The sequence below is a fragment of the Branchiostoma belcheri genome, unplaced genomic scaffold (assembly GCF_001625305.1).
Source record: "Branchiostoma belcheri isolate BF01 breed outbred unplaced genomic scaffold, Haploidv18h27 scaffold214, whole genome shotgun sequence".
In the NCBI taxonomy this organism is placed as follows: Eukaryota; Metazoa; Chordata; class Leptocardii; order Amphioxiformes; family Branchiostomatidae; genus Branchiostoma; species Branchiostoma belcheri.
Genome location: NW_017803647.1, coordinates 319,188 through 337,634, shown reverse-complemented (window position 1 = coordinate 337,634; position 18,447 = coordinate 319,188). Strand labels below are relative to the sequence as shown.

At 39.1% G+C, this 18,447-nt stretch overlaps 1 protein-coding gene across 1 annotated transcript in view; it reads right to left on the bottom strand.

Moving 5' to 3' along the window:
- LOC109469991 (BTB/POZ domain-containing protein KCTD3-like) overlaps positions 1–18,447 on the bottom strand; it is a 53,066-nt gene that overhangs the window by 15,377 nt on the left and 19,242 nt on the right. Inside the window, exon 5 of the mRNA XM_019768757.1 lies at positions 6,993–7,051. Coding sequence (XP_019624316.1) covers positions 6,993–7,051 — 59 coding nt within the window. The remainder of the gene's footprint in view (positions 1–6,992; positions 7,052–18,447) is intronic.

Here is an 18,447-nt window from a genome sequence, read left to right as displayed (position 1 = left end):
ATCAGCTAGTCCTTAGTGCTGTAGACGATTTTGATGTCTTACTATCTTTGCACATTGTGACTAATAGCAGATTTTGGTTGAGTTATGTAATTTCTCATTATATAGGATGTAGGACTCCTGCTGAGGTATCATAATCATAATACAGCTGTCGTTCATAGATTTTTATAATAACGAGTAAAAGCCTTCATACAGTCATAAAATTCCTCTTCACATTTATTTGGAAAAAGCTGTCACTGTCCCAACATCGCTAGTCTCAATATCACTGACAGAAGTTTGATGCGTAAAGTGGGCCATGGTTTCACAGAACCATAACAACGGGTCAATACAGTCATAACACGGGGTAAATACAATTCCTCTTTACATTTTGGGAAAAGCTGTCACCGTCTCGATATCGCAAGTCTCAATATTTTCACTGACAGAAGTTTGATGTGTAAAGTGGGCCATGGTTTCACAGAACCTCCCCTGGGACACAACAGGTGCTAGAGACTGGAAGGGGAAAGCTCTGGAACATAAATTCACTAATGTGATAAGGAGGCTCCATCTAACTTTCTATTTCCCCGTAATGACATAACACTGGTCACCTCAATTTTGGAATGTCACTTTCCGAATTTTGAGACAGCTATGTTGAAACCCCTGATTTTCAACTTTGTTATTCCTGGATGTACAGTGAACTTTTGCATGCCATTGGAAAGATCATGCTATCTTCAGTACCAGGTTGCTTTTTTTATGGTCAGAATGTACAAATTTATCAAGATATTTGACTTTAAAAATTGCAAGCCTGGCGGTCTAGAACACACACCGTCATGCCCAGCAGCTTAGCCAGGCAGTCCTAAACTTTAGCCCGCGGCCTGAGTTAGCCAGCCCGCATCCAGACCGCATCCAATTAGCCTCATGAACACCCCATGAAAACCACTGAATTAATGAAATTCACATTTTCACACCTGTGTAATTAACAAGTTTGTGATAAATTCATGAGAGGTCTGGGCTCAATGGTTAGCCCGCGGGCCTGAACAGGCCTGTCGGTCTGTGGACAGGCTGGGCTGATGATTAGGCCTTATGATAGAGAACCTTCAGACTTTAAACACCAAACAGAAAGTGGGAAACAAAAATATGCTTCCAAATTGATGCTTCCAGATTGATGATGGTTTACACTTCACTTCATATCACTTCATATTAATAAACACCCTTCACATTTTCAGCTAATATTTTCAATAAGTGATTACATATTATTGACAAGTATGATGTACAGGTATGAATGATGATAACTTTCATGAATATTCATTTTGAACATTTTCTGCAAAAGCTTCAGAAATTTCTACTGGAAGAATTTTTCCTGTACATGGGAAGAATTGTTCTGCTACTGCAAAAAGTCTCTTTCTAGTAGAAAGCTTTTTGAACATGTTTGAGGAGGTGGATTTTGCTCCTGCTGTGCTACCTGGGCTGATACCTGGGCGGGGTGTAACATTTGTGTAACGGTTATGACTAAAAAAGATCAGATAGCATCATAAAAGACCCTTGTCTCAGCAAGAACACTTCATATTAGACCTGATTGGTTGTGGTGTTGGAAGCCAACTTTTGAGGACACTTCATGGTCACTTACAGTTTCTGTTTGGCAGGTATAGTCCAATCTGTCCTACTATGGATGGGCAACTCCCCTGGCCAAATCCCTTTGAAACATCATGGGGGTAGAAATTTACCTTTTTTTAAAGAATGAAGACTTGGCTAAGTACAGGTCACAACAAAACAAGATGAATGGACATGGTTAACAGATAAACAATAACTCCATGGAAACATTTAAATCAAAAGGAAAACATTTGGAGTTTTAGTGCCATAATCCTGCCATGTATAAGCCTCAGCCGATGTACACTGAAAACATAAAAAGCAAGGAATCGATCCTCAATTTGCAACATGAACTTGCTTTCAGTGCAAGGAGTTGTACAATGCTTTAGGAAATTCATGTTACATTTTCTTTTGTAATTATTCTGTTCCTGCACCTTTGTCATGCGGGTCATACCTCAGGTCACCTATTGTTCCAGGCATGCAAATGACCACTGTCCAATTATTAAATTAGAGAGTCTGGTCGGGCTACCCTGACATGGGTGCACTGGCACTGGCTCAATAGCCCGAAAAAATATCCTATCAGAAAATCTCATGACATTGTAATGACAGTGTCAGATGGCCTGGGTTCACACTGTGAGAACCATGTCTTGGCCAAATCTTTCTATCCCACAACTAGTTTGTAGTGTCATGATTAGATTAGATTTAGATTATGAACAAAAAATTAATGATGAGAATCTTTACAGGATTTGTAATAAGTCTAAATTACAATTTAATTGGAAGTGCTTGCCCAAGGCCTAGAGTCAATTCTATATTGCTATATTCCACATTACAAATTGTAACCATTTCGAAAAAAAACACAATGTTTCTAGATAATTTCAAAGTATGATTTAAAAAAAGTAGAAAATTTTCTAATTGTTACAATATTTGTGAAACATCTCAAATAGGTTATATATATAATGAAAAGAGCTGTTCATTCAGTTTGGATATTTCCCAAAAATTTAGGAACAGAACGTAAAATGCTTGTACAGTGCAGGATGTACATGTATGATAGCAGACCAGGTAGCCTGGGTGTAAGAAACAGGGGCGAGCTGTAGCGCCCTATAACCCCCCCACTGTTACATGGGTACCAGACTGCTGCCAGGCTAGCTCCTTGGCTCCTGGAGGGCCAACATTTGCCCAAGGAAATGTCACCATAGAGTGATAATAGACATCCCTCAATAAGCCTATGAATTACATTGTAAAGGCTTGTTATCCCCTAGACACAAAGAACACAGTTTCTTTAAAAATGGGTGACAAAAGGGGAGGGGAGGTGATTATGATAAAATTAACAAGTTCTAACTTCCAAGCAACAACTTGAAGTTAGTCTCCAGTCAGAATCTGATCAATGTTAGACGTGTTTACAACTGAAGAAAGGGGATGCTTTTGCTTCCGAAGCAAAAGCATTCATTGAGTTATCAGACTGCATGAATTGTCATGACATACAAAAAATCAGATGATCATTGATCAATTACTAAGGTGACCTTGAGAGAATATTGATGTAATGTTGTAATTTTATAGAACAGGATTCTTCTTCAAGTGAATGAGTCTGAGAAACAAGTAATGACATAATATTTAGTCTCTATGGCCGGCCAACTCCTCTGGCCAATGATGTTCCCCTTAGCCATGGAGCTACCTCCATGCCTTAGCCGATTGCTACTATTTATTTAGCCTGCAAAGGAGTCTGGTGGAGACTACATTACATGTATATTGGTGTGGCCTAGCAGTTGTATATATTTATTATACAGTCATTCCTGCCGAAATTTCTAGGAAGGATTCTATCTGCAGGAATCTACAATGTCTTAGTAGGTTTTTCCTGCAGAAATTTCCTGCAGGAAGAAAATTTTCAAGATTAATTTCCATGCATGTTATCATTCATACCTGTCCAATTATCAAATTAGAGAGTCTGGTCGGGCTACTAGTACCCAGACATGGGTGACATGGTCTTTGCAGCTTGCACTGGGTAGCTCAATAGCCCGAAAAAATATCAGAAAACCTTATGACATTGTATATAATGACAGTGTCAGATGGCCTGGGTTCACACGTTGAGAACCATGTCTTGGCCAAATCTTTCTATCCCTCAACTAGTTTGTAGTATTATGATTAGATTAGATTTAGATTATGAACAAGAAATTAATGATAAGAATCCTAGTTTTATTTTTTGAGATAGTCGGTCATCTTTTCAGGCTCCTACTGGGTGACCCAGTAGTCAAGCTGCCCAGATAGGGGTACTGTAATTCGACGTGTAACTCAACAATAGTCCAACTTGATAATTGGGCAGTGGCATTTGCATGTCAAGAACAATAGCTAAACTTAGTTTCATCCCGCATAACAATTGTTCCTTGATCAGAATAATTACCTGAGAACTGTTGAACCATGGTTGAACAGAAATGGACTGAGGATTTTATAACTCCATTGCTTGAAAGCAGGTTTAAGTTGCAATGCATGTATTAGGCTTCTTGCTCATATTATATAGTACTAGAATTTTGTCTGGCAAAACTGTCTGTAACATAATTTTCCCAATGTTTCAACTGAACTGAACTGAACTTCAATGACATTCAGGATGCTCATGAGAAAAAATTGTTTCATTTTCTACCCCTAGCTGGTACAGAACGTGTTTGTAAGCTCTTCTTTCTTTTTTGTGGTCTACATGATGTAGTGGAAAGAGCATGCGAAGCTGAGTGATTGAGTGAGTGAATGAGGTTGAAAGCGGCAAAAATGTACAACACTGTTAACAGATGGGTGTGGATTATGCTCTTCTTCTTTATTTTCTGCTCTGAGAATGAAGTTTTATACATCACTTGGATCAGACCGCGGGCTGAGATGTAGTCCGTGAGGTCTGAATCCTTACCCCACCAGGCTGAAATTGGCACAGACAGTCTGCAAACATCAATCAATTCACGCCTTCCATGCCATTGTTTTGGGCTTTTTGCACCTCTTTGACCAGAAATTCCAGACCGCGGGCTGAAGTTAGGCTGACGGTCTGAATGGTTTTTGAGTAAATCAGCCCGCGGGCTGGGATTCTACACCTGTAGTCTAGTGCCTTTAGACCGAAGGTCCTGTAATTAAAACTTGCGGGCTAGTTGTTTAAGCCTGACGGGCTGTTAGGAAAGACCACCGGTCTGCTTGTATTTATTATTAATGATATCTTAAGTTATGAACACTGCAGAACAATAATTTTCATATCACTGTGCTCATTACACCAAGAGCTACACACTGATGTGAAACTTGAATGTTGAAAATCAATTTTTACTTGAGTTTCCAAATGCCTTGTGACTTTCCAAAATTGATGCGACCAGTGTTACATGTATTATATCTCCATCAGACGTAATCAGTGCACGCTACGCCGACTAATGCGCCAACCAGCCAAGGAAAATATTGATGTCCTTGAATATTAATTTCCAATATCCGGGCAGAACTCGGAGATAGAAATACCGTCCCAGTTGTGCCGTTAAGCCGCCTTCCTGCCAAACGCAATCATGAGATACTGGCTGGCAGTCGGAGATTACTTTGTGCGAGGTGAGAGAAAAAAATTACAGTAATTACAAATATCGCAAGCTGCGCGCCCAGACAAGTACACGGACGCCTTTTCCATTATTTCCCGAGCATGGGAGATGTTTGCGCTGCTGATTGGAAGCGACCGCAGGGCACGACTTTCGGCGCGTGCGGCAAAATTTTTGTTGACACCCAATCAAAAGGCATTTGAATACCTGGTTTATGAGATTGATATGAGCGTGATGGCTTCTGCGGAAGTGGAACTAATCCATAAACGTGAGCGGCATAGCCTGTAACAGCCTGGATAGGGGGGATATTACCGACCTATCATAGGCATTACAAAATGTACCACCTGATAAAGGTCATATGGACATGTCAGGTGAAAATGGCTGATGCATAGGGTACGTAATATAGAATATACAACACGGTTTACGTTGCATTCCGTGTCACCAAAGGTACATTAGTAACAGCCCCATAGGTGGGCTGGGACCAAGGGTGATGCTGAATACTGTAAGTCTCTTTATATTCGCGGGGCCTAAAGTTCGCGGTTTCGGGAAAATAGACAATCTGCGGTATTTTTAGATTCGCGATTTCTCCATGGCTATTTTTCAAAGAAAAAATTTGTAAAGTGTATATCTCAAATAATAATAGTTCGTGTTCCGGCATTTATCTCCTAAAACGCGGCGCAAAAATTTGTTTCGTGCACCGCGCGAGACTGCCGGCGGTAGCTGACGATCGATCTGACGCACGTGTAAACAATTTTCTTTGTTCGGAAATAAGCGCTAAAATGCTATTTTCCACGACTACACATCGATACTCTAGTGAAGAAATGCATAATCGAAAGAATATATATATATTACTAAGCAAATTTATGCCGTCTTCGGCGAGATTTTGAACCCAGAAGTATGCAAAGGTCGCCTTCGGTTTTGTAGGCCCACGGTGAGCGTTTCCGAGTATCCAGCAAAGCAAGAAGAAGAAAAAAACGCCCGCAAAGCAGGGCGCAAAAGATAACCAACTAACATTTCCCAGGTACCAGCCGTTATATTTTTCATAAAAATACTTGTAGATATGCCCGATGTTCCCGCAATTTTCAAGAGCCCGGGCGCGCATGGCCGGCGCTCTGCACGCATAGATTTTTTTCGGCGGTACACGGTTGACACGGCCAGTGCCGCAGTATCGCGATTCGGTGTCTCATAATATTATAATGTTTTGACATCAGTACAACTTTTAAAAAAAATTGGTACTCAACATTTGCTAAGAATAAAGTTGATTTGCAGTGATTTGTGAATCGCGTGTGTTTGTGTTTCGCTTACCGTCGTGAATGCATGTGGGGAGGGGGGCGCACTTACGTATTACACAAAACATATTCGCGGGGAAATAGATTCGCGGTACAAAGGTCCCCGCGAATACCGCGAATCTAAATATACCGCGGAAATTTGTAGACTTACAGTACCCTGTCACAGTGTTACCATATATAAATTTACAAAAAAATGTTTCCGTTATACCCAGCCTAGAAAACACAGAGAAGTTGAGAAAATTTGATTTCCCTTTAGAAACAAAGAACTGTGGTTAACAACAATCAAGCTTCACTGGATCAGTCTACTGAGGAAGACAAGAGTGACTGGTCGAAAGCTCTACATTTGTAGGTGAGAGAATTTTTTGTGTTGGACCAAAAGTTTTAACTTTAAACATGTAACTACCAACACAGATGAACTTTCATGATAGAACAATCAATTTCAATGTCCAAATCCAAAGTGGCACATGAAACGTGTTTGAATTATGCACTCACATTGGCAAAAAGTGTTTTTTAAACAATGATTGTCATGCATTACTTAGTCAGGTTCAAATTCTAGCAGAAAATTTTATTATGTTAAAATTCAGTTTAAAAAGACTGTACTCACCAATGGGAGTGATTCCGTAGTACTCTGCCTCATGTCTCAGTGTGTTTATGTCCACTCCTCTGTAACACAACAGAACATGACAGTTATTTACGACTTAAACAGATGAGGGCTAAGATGGCAATGTGAGAATTAACCCTTGTTACTTTTTTTTCAAGTTCATACATCAATAAAGAAACTTAAGAGTAAGATACTAATAATTTTTCTAGACAGAAGAAATCCTTCATAATTATGCACCAGCTGTCAGGCCTTAACTCAATCCACCACAAATCATAAAATATATTATGTTATCAAAGCTGACATAAATAATACAGAAAAGGTGTAATCTTCAAGTTATATTAGGTCAAGTTTAGAACTTATGATGAGCCAATTTTATTCCCTCTGCAACTGTAATATATTGTAAAATCAAAGGATTACATGTACCAGTATCCTTATTTTAAAGGCATCCATTGCAATTTTTAAGTGGAAAACTGACTCCAGGTGCTTTTTAAGATGTTTCCCCCCGAAAATTATATATATAACAAAACTTATAAAGGACAACAAGACCTTCAGGACCACAACATTAACTTGGAGCTGCCGACATACGGTGCACATGCTATTATTGCATTTTCTGCTAATCATGAACTCATATTCACAGTCGTTTTCATGCAAATTTACGGCTCATGAGCATTCGCGGCGGCGGTTTCATTAATTTTGCAAACCAGGCAGCCTGTGAGGCTCGTGCCTGAGGGGGATTTGTTCTCATTTCCGAGGAGTCCAATTTGGAGTCGGGAGGTGGCAATAATCTTCACACCTGAAAAGGCTGGCCCTAAACAGTCCAGATTGCAATTAATGGTGTGTGTAAAGACACGACCTCACGTGACGCAGCAGTTTTCAATTTACGTGGCGGTGACAATGGAAAGGAGAGGCTTGCTGGGGTCCACAACTATGAATACGGATATAATGGCTTAGAGAAGTATTAATATTATGTTTCATTCTGTACATTATTACATACTTGTACTATAGTTGTTATCTCTCATTATAAGAAAAAAGGGTTCCATTGGTCTAGACAACTACAGTACTGATACAACGTACATGTAACCCATTTGCAATCTCCTGTTGCAATCCCCTTTTTTTATTGTGAAAGGGAAAAACACCTGGCCTGCTGTCAATGAGGTCATGTAATGAAAAACACCTGACAGGTAAAAAAGTGAGTGCTACATGTGTACCAGATGTACAAGTAATTAATAACTTTCTCACTCTGGGACAGACTCTGGGACAGAGAATATTATAACTCAACTATATATATACATATATATACATAGTGACCTAAGGCCACACCAATTCAATTTCTTGGTTAACGGATTCGCCCGCTTCGTTTTTTTTCTGATTTGCAAATAAAAATAAAAATTCAGAATCAAATGCAAAATGCTCATATTTTGCCCTGAACAGTTGAAAACAGTCATTTTCATCCTAGTTGTTACAGTTATTCCACCTTTAAATGGAATGGTATCATTAAAAGTTCAAAATTCATATTTTAAATTTTGAACCAGCCTGGTGTGTTGACTTCATGGCTCCTATTGTACCATTTTGGGCCATAATAGGATGCCTAGGCCTGTTTTATTTTTTTTTTTTTTCGCCCGCCCGCTCCATTATTTTTCTTGAAAAATCCGTTAACCAAGAAATTAAATTGGTGTGGCCTAAGGGCCATGTGGAAACACAGACACACACATACTGTACACACACCAAAAAACAATACCTAAATTTTTCATGGTCGGGGTAACAACTGCAGTCATGCAGTTATGTTTGCTCGTGGCAAGAGCTCTCCAGAAAAATAAAACCATTACGAATATTTCCTCATTTACCTTGTAAAGTATGACAAGTTAGTTCTGCCTGTTGCCAAGATTTCCATCTCAACGATCACATCTCAATCTATANCCTTCATAATTATGCACCAGCTGTCAGGCCTTAACTCAATCCACCACAAATCATAAAATATATTATGTTATCAAAGCTGACATAAATAATACAGAAAAGGTGTAATCTTCAAGTTATATTAGGTCAAGTTTAGAACTTATGATGAGCCAATTTTATTCCCTCTGCAACTGTAATACATTGTAAAATCAAAGGATTACATGTACCAGTATCCTTAAGTGGAAAACTGACTCCAGGTGCTTTTTAAGTTGTTTCCCCCGAAAATTATATATATATAACAAAACTTATAAAGGACAACAAGACCTTCAGGACCACAACATTAACTTGGATCTGCCGACATACGGTGCACATGCTATTATTGCATTTTCTGCTAATCATGAACTCATATTCACAGTCGTTTTCATGCAAATTTACGGCTCATGAGCATTCGCGGCGGCGGTTTCATTAATTTTGCAAACCAGGCAGCCTGTGAGGCTCGTGCCTGAGGGGGATTTGTTCTCATTTCCGAGGAGTCCAATTTGGAGTCGGGAGGTGGCAATAATCTTCACACCTGAAAAGGCTGGCCCTAAACAGTCCAGATTGCAATTAATGGTGTGTGTAAAGACACGACCTCACGTGACGCAGCGGTTTTCAATTTACGTGGCGGTGACAATGGAAAGGAGAGGCTTGCTGGGGTCCACAACTATGAATACGGATATAATGGCTTAGAGAAGTATTAATATTATGTTTCATTCTGTATATTAGATACTTGTATTATAGTTGTTATCTCTCATTATAACAAAAAAGGGTTCCATTGGTCTAGACAACTACAGTACTGATATAACGTACATGTAACCCATTTGCAATCTCCTGTTGCAATCCCCTTTTTTTATTGTGAAAGGGAAAAACACCTGCTGTCAATGAGGTCGATCATGTAATGAAAAACACCTGTAAAAAAGTGAGTGCTACATGTGTACCAGATGTACAAGTCTTAGTGATTAATGACTTTCTCACTCTGGAACAGACTCTGGGACAGACTTAATATTATAACTCAACTATATACATAGTGACCTAAGGGCCATGTGGAAACACAGACACACACATACTGTACACACACCAAAAAACAATACCTAAATTTTTCATGGTCCAGGTAACAACTGCAGTCATGCAGTTATGTTTGCTCGTGGCAAGTGCTCTCCAGAAAAATAAAACCATCACGAATATTTCCTCATTTACCTTGTAAAGTATGACAAGTTAGTTCTGCCTGTTGCCATTAGATTTCCATCTCAACGATCACATCTCAATCTATACTTTAACTTGCAACAGTTGGATATTGGCAGCTCTCTGCATGATGAGTTCACTGTGAGAGCTCTACACAAGAATAAAACCATCACAAATATTTCCTCATTTACAGTATTAAAACTTAGTTCTGCCTGTTGCCAAGATTTCTATCTCAACAATCACACTTCAATCTATAATTTTAACTTGCGACAGTGAGTGCTGAGTTCACAGGGAGCTTTCTCAGGGGTGCCTGAGGAGTATACAGGAGTATACAGTGCAATTTTACGGAATACAGTGCAATTTTAAGGAATGCAGTGTAATTTTACTAGTGTGCAATTTTACGGAATACAGTGCAATTTTAAGGAATTTACTAGTGTGCAATTTTAAGATTTAAGGAATGCAGTGCAATTTTACTAGTATACAGTGCAATTTTACGGAATACAGTACAATTATGGCATTAGTAAACAGTACAATTTTACGGAATACAGTGCAATCGTATTAGTATTAGTATACAGTGCAATTTTACTAGTAGAATTGCACTGTATACTATAATTATGATTGCACTGTATTCCGTAAACTTGCACTGTTTTCCATAAAATTGCACTGTATACTCTGGCACCCCTGCTTCTACAAAAATAAAACCGCTGTGAATATTTCCTGATTTACTGTATGTACGTAAGCTCTCAATCTATTTTAACTTGCGACAGTTGGCTGTCTGCGGTTCTCTGCGGCCTGAGGCACTTCTGTCCATTTGTAAACATCCTTATACCGGAACTTCTCCAGTCATCCTACAGATGCTACTGATACTAGGGCAGACGATTAAATTCCTGTCCATTATGATGATTGTCATGTCAATCCGTCACATATCTCAATGCCAGAAGGATGTAAAAACTTTACGATTGCTCAATTCATAAACTAATGGTCCTCTTCTTTTCTTTTCAAAAAGCTTTGATGATACTGATCTACGTGTACTTTGGGATTCCTTAGTTTTTGACGTGAGATCTGTTTTCTGTAAAAGTTTGACTAATAATCAAGAACTGCAAGCAATGAAACTTTATATTATATTGCATGCAATGAAACTTCAAAGACAGTGACACAGATACATGACTTTTTGTGAAGTCTACTAATTCTTTTGACACTCAGTCAGAATGCTTTATCTTTTACAGCATTTCACCTTTTTGATATCTGGTGAAGACTTGAAATCTCCTTTGTGTATTTGACAGGTTAACGAAAAACATCTATGAGATGAGTTCCCAAATGGGTCTAAACCTTTGTGCAATTTTAGGGCGGCAAACTGGATTTTCGAAGTTAATTTTCTGGTCATTCTTTTATTGTACACTGTAACAAAAGTTGAATCAACTCTATCCCAAAATGTAGCATACTGATAACTGTGAGGCAAAAATGTGTGGTCTGGTTTGTATTACTTAGTAGGCTGGTTATAGCTATTTATGGGTGGTACCAAAAAAGTAAACGGACACCTCACATACACATAGCTTGTTTTGGGCTATGCCAAACACTAATAGTCTTCAAGTATGAAATGATGACAAAAATGTGCTGAGAAATGTCAGAAAATGTCAGTTATAATCAGACAGATTTCCTCATCCTGAAAATTTTTTGTTTCGCCGCCCTGAAATTGCATTGGAAGCCTTTAATAAACCCTAAAAGCCCCTTAAAAGTCCCAGGGTGCTCTTCAATCTCCGAAGCAGGGACAGTGCCTCACGGTGCCGTCATAATTGCGCCACATTTCATCATCATTTTCCCCGCTCCGCTCCCGACGCCGACAACCTCCCGGGCGCTGACCGTGAAATGAACACCTGGCCCGTCACTAAAACGTTTGATTTAATTAATAAATAATAATCGGAAATAGAAGGCAATGGTTGGTCGGGCAATTGAGAAAGTGTTATGATATAGGAAACGATTGAGACTTGTTGTGTTCATATGAAAACAAAAGAGAGGAATGTCTCGCACGACTATATATACAGGGACGTGGCAGAGTTCAACGTTTAATGGTCCTATCTGGAAATCTTATTTCATTTCATATCAAAAGCAATCTGTCCTCTGTGATTTTTATGACAAAATCATTGCGGCGGCCATGCCGTCAGGAGGTTTATGGGCCAGTTTTATGTCGATGATCAGTCAGTTATGCGCCAAGGTCATGTTGGAGACACAGGAAAGCAGGACACCGGTGGCCTGCACTCAGATATCATTCTGTCATGCAGGCAAACCTGGCATTTTCAGCATGGGTACGATGTCGTTCACTTTATGGCATTCCCTGAGAGTTAAGCCTTGAATGTCAAAAATGAAATCTACATAGACATCCAGATAATGAGATGCACACAAAAAAGTCACTCGAGCAACTGGGTAGATGAAGAAATAATTATTTAAACTTCAATGCAATTATCATAGAACTGTGAGGCACCATCCCTAGACTAGTCTTTCTGTATAAACTTAAATCTATCCAGTTGTTTTCTTACTAACTGATAATATATAAAATTGTACACAGTTTAAATCTATTTTTTTCGAAACCTATTGTTTTTTTTTATATTCAGTCCCTAAGTAGCCATCCCTTCGAGAATCTATATATATATAATTGAATCAGATATTTTTTGCACCCACAGAAACTTCTTCACCTGTTCCCTTACTTTTAAAGCAGTAGAAAAAGGTGGCAAGGTGGTCACATACATTTTTGTAAGGGTTTGACTTAAAATCTAGTAGTAAGAGGTTCTGAGCTCAAATCCCAAGTACATAGAGCTCAAATTTCTGTCCTCAGGGAGACACTGTGATCTGGGACGCTGAAAACTTTTAAAAGGTAGCTTTGTATGAAACAGAAAATGACTGCATGATAACTTGTGCCCAGGCAACCTGGCATCTCCAATACGAGTGCATAGTACATCTACGGTAACTTGCACAGCGAGAGTGCGTATCTTAAACCTTGTTACCTTCATCAACATAATCCATTACAATTTTTCATCCTTTTCAAAAAGCATAATCTGATCCATTACACTTTCCACCAAAACTTCATCCAGAATACATTCCAGAAGTTGAGTCATCCATGATACTTACAGCGATATGACTCATATTATGAGCCACCTCTTTGACCCATACATAACGATTAACCCGGTCGATAAGTTTTCTATCTTGAGAAGTTTAGTTAAGATGAATCATGCCATTAAGGGCCATCACAAGTATCTCTAACGTATTGCAATCTTACTGATGCTGATTCCTAATTATCTTTTATGGCACCTCGGCAGTTTGCATATCCAGGGAGCATCGTAGGTTTCTCTGGAGTTCCTTTGTTCCTCGCCATGACGAATGTTGCTGATAACGCAAAATAACCGACAAAATGGATCAGCCAGATTTATCAGGATCTTGCAGGAGTTGAGACCCCTCCCTGTGGGGATTTGGAGCACAGTTTGCATGAAGTTCACCATTGTTTGTTGCCGGGTCTCCGATGACTCGTGCCATCTGCACTCCTTAGATGACTGATGCGGTGCCAAATCTTAATGGTGCATTTAATGAAGGTTTCTCTGATATATCGTTGGTGTACGAAAACGTAGCCGCGGCGGGGTGATACTCTTGGGTACGGAACTGATCTTAACCAATACTTGCTCGATCCCAGATTTATAGCAATATTACGTAGTGTAAATTTGCCGGGGGGATCTACGACGTATTTAATTGGATCTAAATAGAAAATGAGGCAATTTGGAATCATACACAGGTCACTCAACCAAGTTTCCGTGATCATATCTGTCTTTCCTTATAATTTCCCCTGATAGTGAGGTCCTTGTTTACCATTTTTCTTCACAGGTTGTGATTAAATAATTAACTAAGTAATCAGCAAAGCAGTCAGTACAGTTTATGATTAGTTGAAGCGTTGTAAGTTTGCTAAAAAAAAAGACTTGCAAGGACTTCGAAACTTGACAGCTATTACCACAATCATGCACGTACATGTACATGTACATGTACAAATGTACGGCATGATAGAAATACTTTATCTGTATTATAAATAATGTTATAAGAAAGATCTTTATTGTACATTTTGCTCATTGCGAACTAAGAACAGATCATGGCAAATAGCCATGGTAAAATATATCTGCTCTGTAGTAAAACTACATATGTACAGGTTCTGCTTTTTCTCGCTTCTTAAGACAGTTGTAAATGTAAGAACATGTGGAGCTTTACTAGGATTATTGAGTTTCATGAGGAATGTATAATGAACGATCAGGTTTTCATGTACATGTAGATAAACCGCAACTCAAATTTGACTAGAAATTATCCAAACCATGAGGCAAAACCTCATAATTCCTTTTTATCCCTGCACACAGAGTTAGTCTATTTAGTTTCCCCAGTATATTTACTAGCCACTTAGCCAGAAATGGGTCAGTCCATTTCCATTTAAGTTGGGGGAGTACGGTCCTGCTGATATAAGTACCCCGAAGTTTGACTTCGATTTGCGGCGGACAGAAGACGATCTGTCAGCGGTTACCGCGGCGATCAATCTCGCAGATAGCCCCGCGTGCCGGGTGATCATCATAGATCAAAAGGTTGCTTCTCCTAACGTGGTTAAATGAGATACAAGCTGTCAGGTGCAAAGTGGGTCACGTCGTTTGTTACCTTCTTGCCGACACAACGCACCGAGACGACTTAAGTTTTAACACTTTTCTAAGGAGGTTGGAGTCCATTTGTCAGGGATTTTATGGACTCGAGACTATCCAAGGCTCATATATAGTCATACCGATGGTGTGAGTGAGATGGACATTTACGTTGGAATGGTTTTACGATTTTGATTTGTAGACCTCCTTTTGTTTTTGATGCTTTGGATTTTATTTGATTGTTGTCTACCTTTTGTTGCCTGACTAAATGTAATCATGTCTTGTCTTGTGTCTATATGTACAATGACTGCTGGGTCCCATCGGAAATCAGATCCTGCAAGCTGAATGGGCTACCAAGTGCTTTATGATGAAATAAAGGTGTCAAATTTAGCGCACACTGGGTTATGAATATTAATTGAAAAGTTTTCAATATTAAAATAACCCACTAACCTACTACAATGTAAGATGAGTCAGAAATCTGTGGTTTAGACATAATGTAGACAATTGACTTATGTAGAAAATGATACACTTCTGGTACTACCAATGGACAGCTCTGCGTAACGAATTTTTTATTATTACGACTCTATGACTGTACCTAAGTTAGTTTATACCTTAAGTTTCCTTTTATTATAATTATGTATGTTTTGTGCAGGGAGCTTTTTAATGTAAATCAGAAAAAGATGAAGCGGGCGAATCCAAGAACAAATATTATTGATCAAATCAGCGTGGTTGTATTCTTCCATAAAGACTCTGCAGCGAAATCATGATCCCAAAGAGTGCAGGTTTACTGAATTCAGGATGGTTAAATACACTACCCTATCTGTGCACTACCAGATGTGTCCCACCCTTTCAACAGACACCCTTCCTCCCACCAGATCTTATCTGTGGATTTCTGTTCAGGGACATGATGACACGCAATAAATCACTGCCGGCTGTCTGTCAATTAACGACATTTCCTGGAACCCGACAACCTTCACATCTCTCTCTGACGTCAATCTCACACATCACTCAAGTATGCGCTCAAAAGTCTGAGTTCGGATTCATGATTTTGGCCTGAAGAAAATTGACATCCCAACCAAAAAAAAGTGCCATGTAAAACATAAATAGATATCTCTTTCTGATGTCGATCTCACACATCACTCAAGTATGGCTCAAAAGTCTGTGTTTAGATTCATGTTTTGGACTGAAGAAAATTGATATCCCAACAAAAGAAAGTGTTGTATAAAACACATAATATCATTATACCAGTATATAAGAAACCTTCATTGAAGAAATAAGAAACTATGCTGAACTGGTGCCAAGAGTCCCATTAACACATTTGATTCTTAAAATAAGAATTGAAATTTTAATGGACGACTTCTATCCCTATTGGCACACCATTAGATGCATAAACATGGTACGTTATCTTGTAAAAGACTATCTTGAGTGTTGTGAGGTGAAATCACTCAAAATCTACCCTGGGAGTCAGTAATGACACTTGGAGGCTTCCCATGCCACTTGGAGGTGTCAAATTCATTTCGTAAATCCTTGACTGTTGACGTCCGTTAATCTAGCATGAAAGTTCATCTGTGTTGGTACAAGACTTAGTCATTATGAAATGTGGGTTGATGGAGTCAACCGAAAATTTGGGGTAAGTCCCAATACTTTAGTTAGTCCAATGATTGATCTAATTAGCATTTATGAAGTATAAATACTAAAAATAGAGGATATTTTTCACCATGCACTTAATTTTATACACTCCTTAAGCCCTTTTATTACTAAGATTAAGCCCTAATTTATAACCAAGACAAATCCCTCTTTGAAATCATCTAATAATCCATTAATGCAACAATCCTTCCTGCTATAAAATTGCAACATGATGTAACCCAACACTACCATGGCGAGAGACGTCTGGTCATTGACCTTTTTGGTTTGGAGAGGAAGAAGAAGAGGAAACAGTCTGAGGTAAATAATGAACAGTGTATTAGCCTTCTTAGCAGGCTGGTAAGAGAACCCTGGTACCAACTGAAGTGAAATGCCAGAAAGAATAAAAAAGCACATTAAATTTAATAACTAAATGTTTTAAGGAGGCTAACAATGTAACACTGTCACCACCAAATCTGGTAAAAGCCGGCATATCTCCTGCATCCTGTTGGTATCAGAGAAAAACATAAGCACAAAGCTTGACACTGCATCAAGATAAGGGGAGAAATCAATATCAGCGGGATGACTGGCTGCCTCTCAAGCTACATGTACGGGATCAATACAGCAGCCGCAATGACAATCAATAACCTGGCCGGGACTCGAAATACTTTTCTCTGCATAGTCTTACCTGCACTGGTGCAAGTAACACTGAAAACAAGAGTTCCTCGATTTCGTACCTTCACCAGGTGATGTTCACATTTACATTTGACCAACAAAAAGTAAAAAGTTTTTTTTGTTGTTGATTATTCATTAGACAAGTAAGATTCTTAATTGCATGAATTATCAGGCACTTCTGTTGATCATAATTATCCACCCAAAGGCAGTCCTATGTAAAAAAAGAAAGGTACTGTAACTACTAGCATTTCCTCACGAATTATGAAATGAGGTCCTGATTTAATTGATTATGAATCTATAAAAAATACCATTTAAGAATATCATTTATTATTAATTGAATAAGTTATGTTTAATGATGCTCACCTTCACTTAACTTTCAAAATGCGTTTAGTATGAAATTCCTGGCAGTTTCCATGATGAAGTTCTGACAAATTTTACCTGCACCACTCAGGGTCAGAATTTAAGAAGTATGGATCATACTAAACCTGTTCGGAAACCTAATTGCCATTATTACAGGTTTGATACATGTAGGTGGTAAAAGCCAATGCAGCAAATCAAAATCCACATAGTTATACACAGCCTTCTCAAAACAAGCCGGCTACCGGCGAAAATCGCCGCCTACTCAAATTTTTGCGCCGGCTACTTTCGTCAAAATTTTCAAATTTTTGCGCCGGCTACTTTCGTCTAAATTTTCAGAAAAACAAGTAAGCTCCGTTACATTTTCTCACAAACTTCACCGGCTCATTTCTTCTGACGAACTTCAGACAAATTTCTGCTAGCTTTCTGGATCTGAAAACTGCTTCTTTCTTAGCCTCCTGTGCAGATTTCTAGTGCACGAGTCAGCGTTTGCTTCTACGAGCGGCCCGCGGCCGGCCAGAGCGGCCGAAACTTTACGGGGGGAGGGTCTTGTTCGGGGCTCGAGTTGTATCCGCGGAGCTGTATCGCTCGAGCTAGGCGGAACTTGCCTCGTTGCTCACGAAAATTTATCAAGCCGCTACCTTCCCAACTTCTCCCGGCACTAGTAACATTCCTGCTACAAATAACTAGTACAAATCACGTCAAAAAATATCAAGACATGTATAGAAGCGTGTTCATATCTTTCATACACAGAGACAAATTTTCAAAAACAAATCGCCATCAGCGAGATTTCACAGCTGTTTCATTCATCAAAAGTCTTGTCGATCGTAAAATGATCACTCATCTGTTGTCTCCACTAGTGTGTCATTTGTAGCGTAATCACGGCTAGCCAAAAATCAGCGTCAAATCCCCGGAATAAAAACACGAACACTCCGCATCGCTGTACAAAAACAGGAGCTTTCAGGCGCCATCTTGTCATGAATATTAAGTAGCAGCGTGCGATCGACGCTCTGATTGGTTCACCTCACATGACCTGC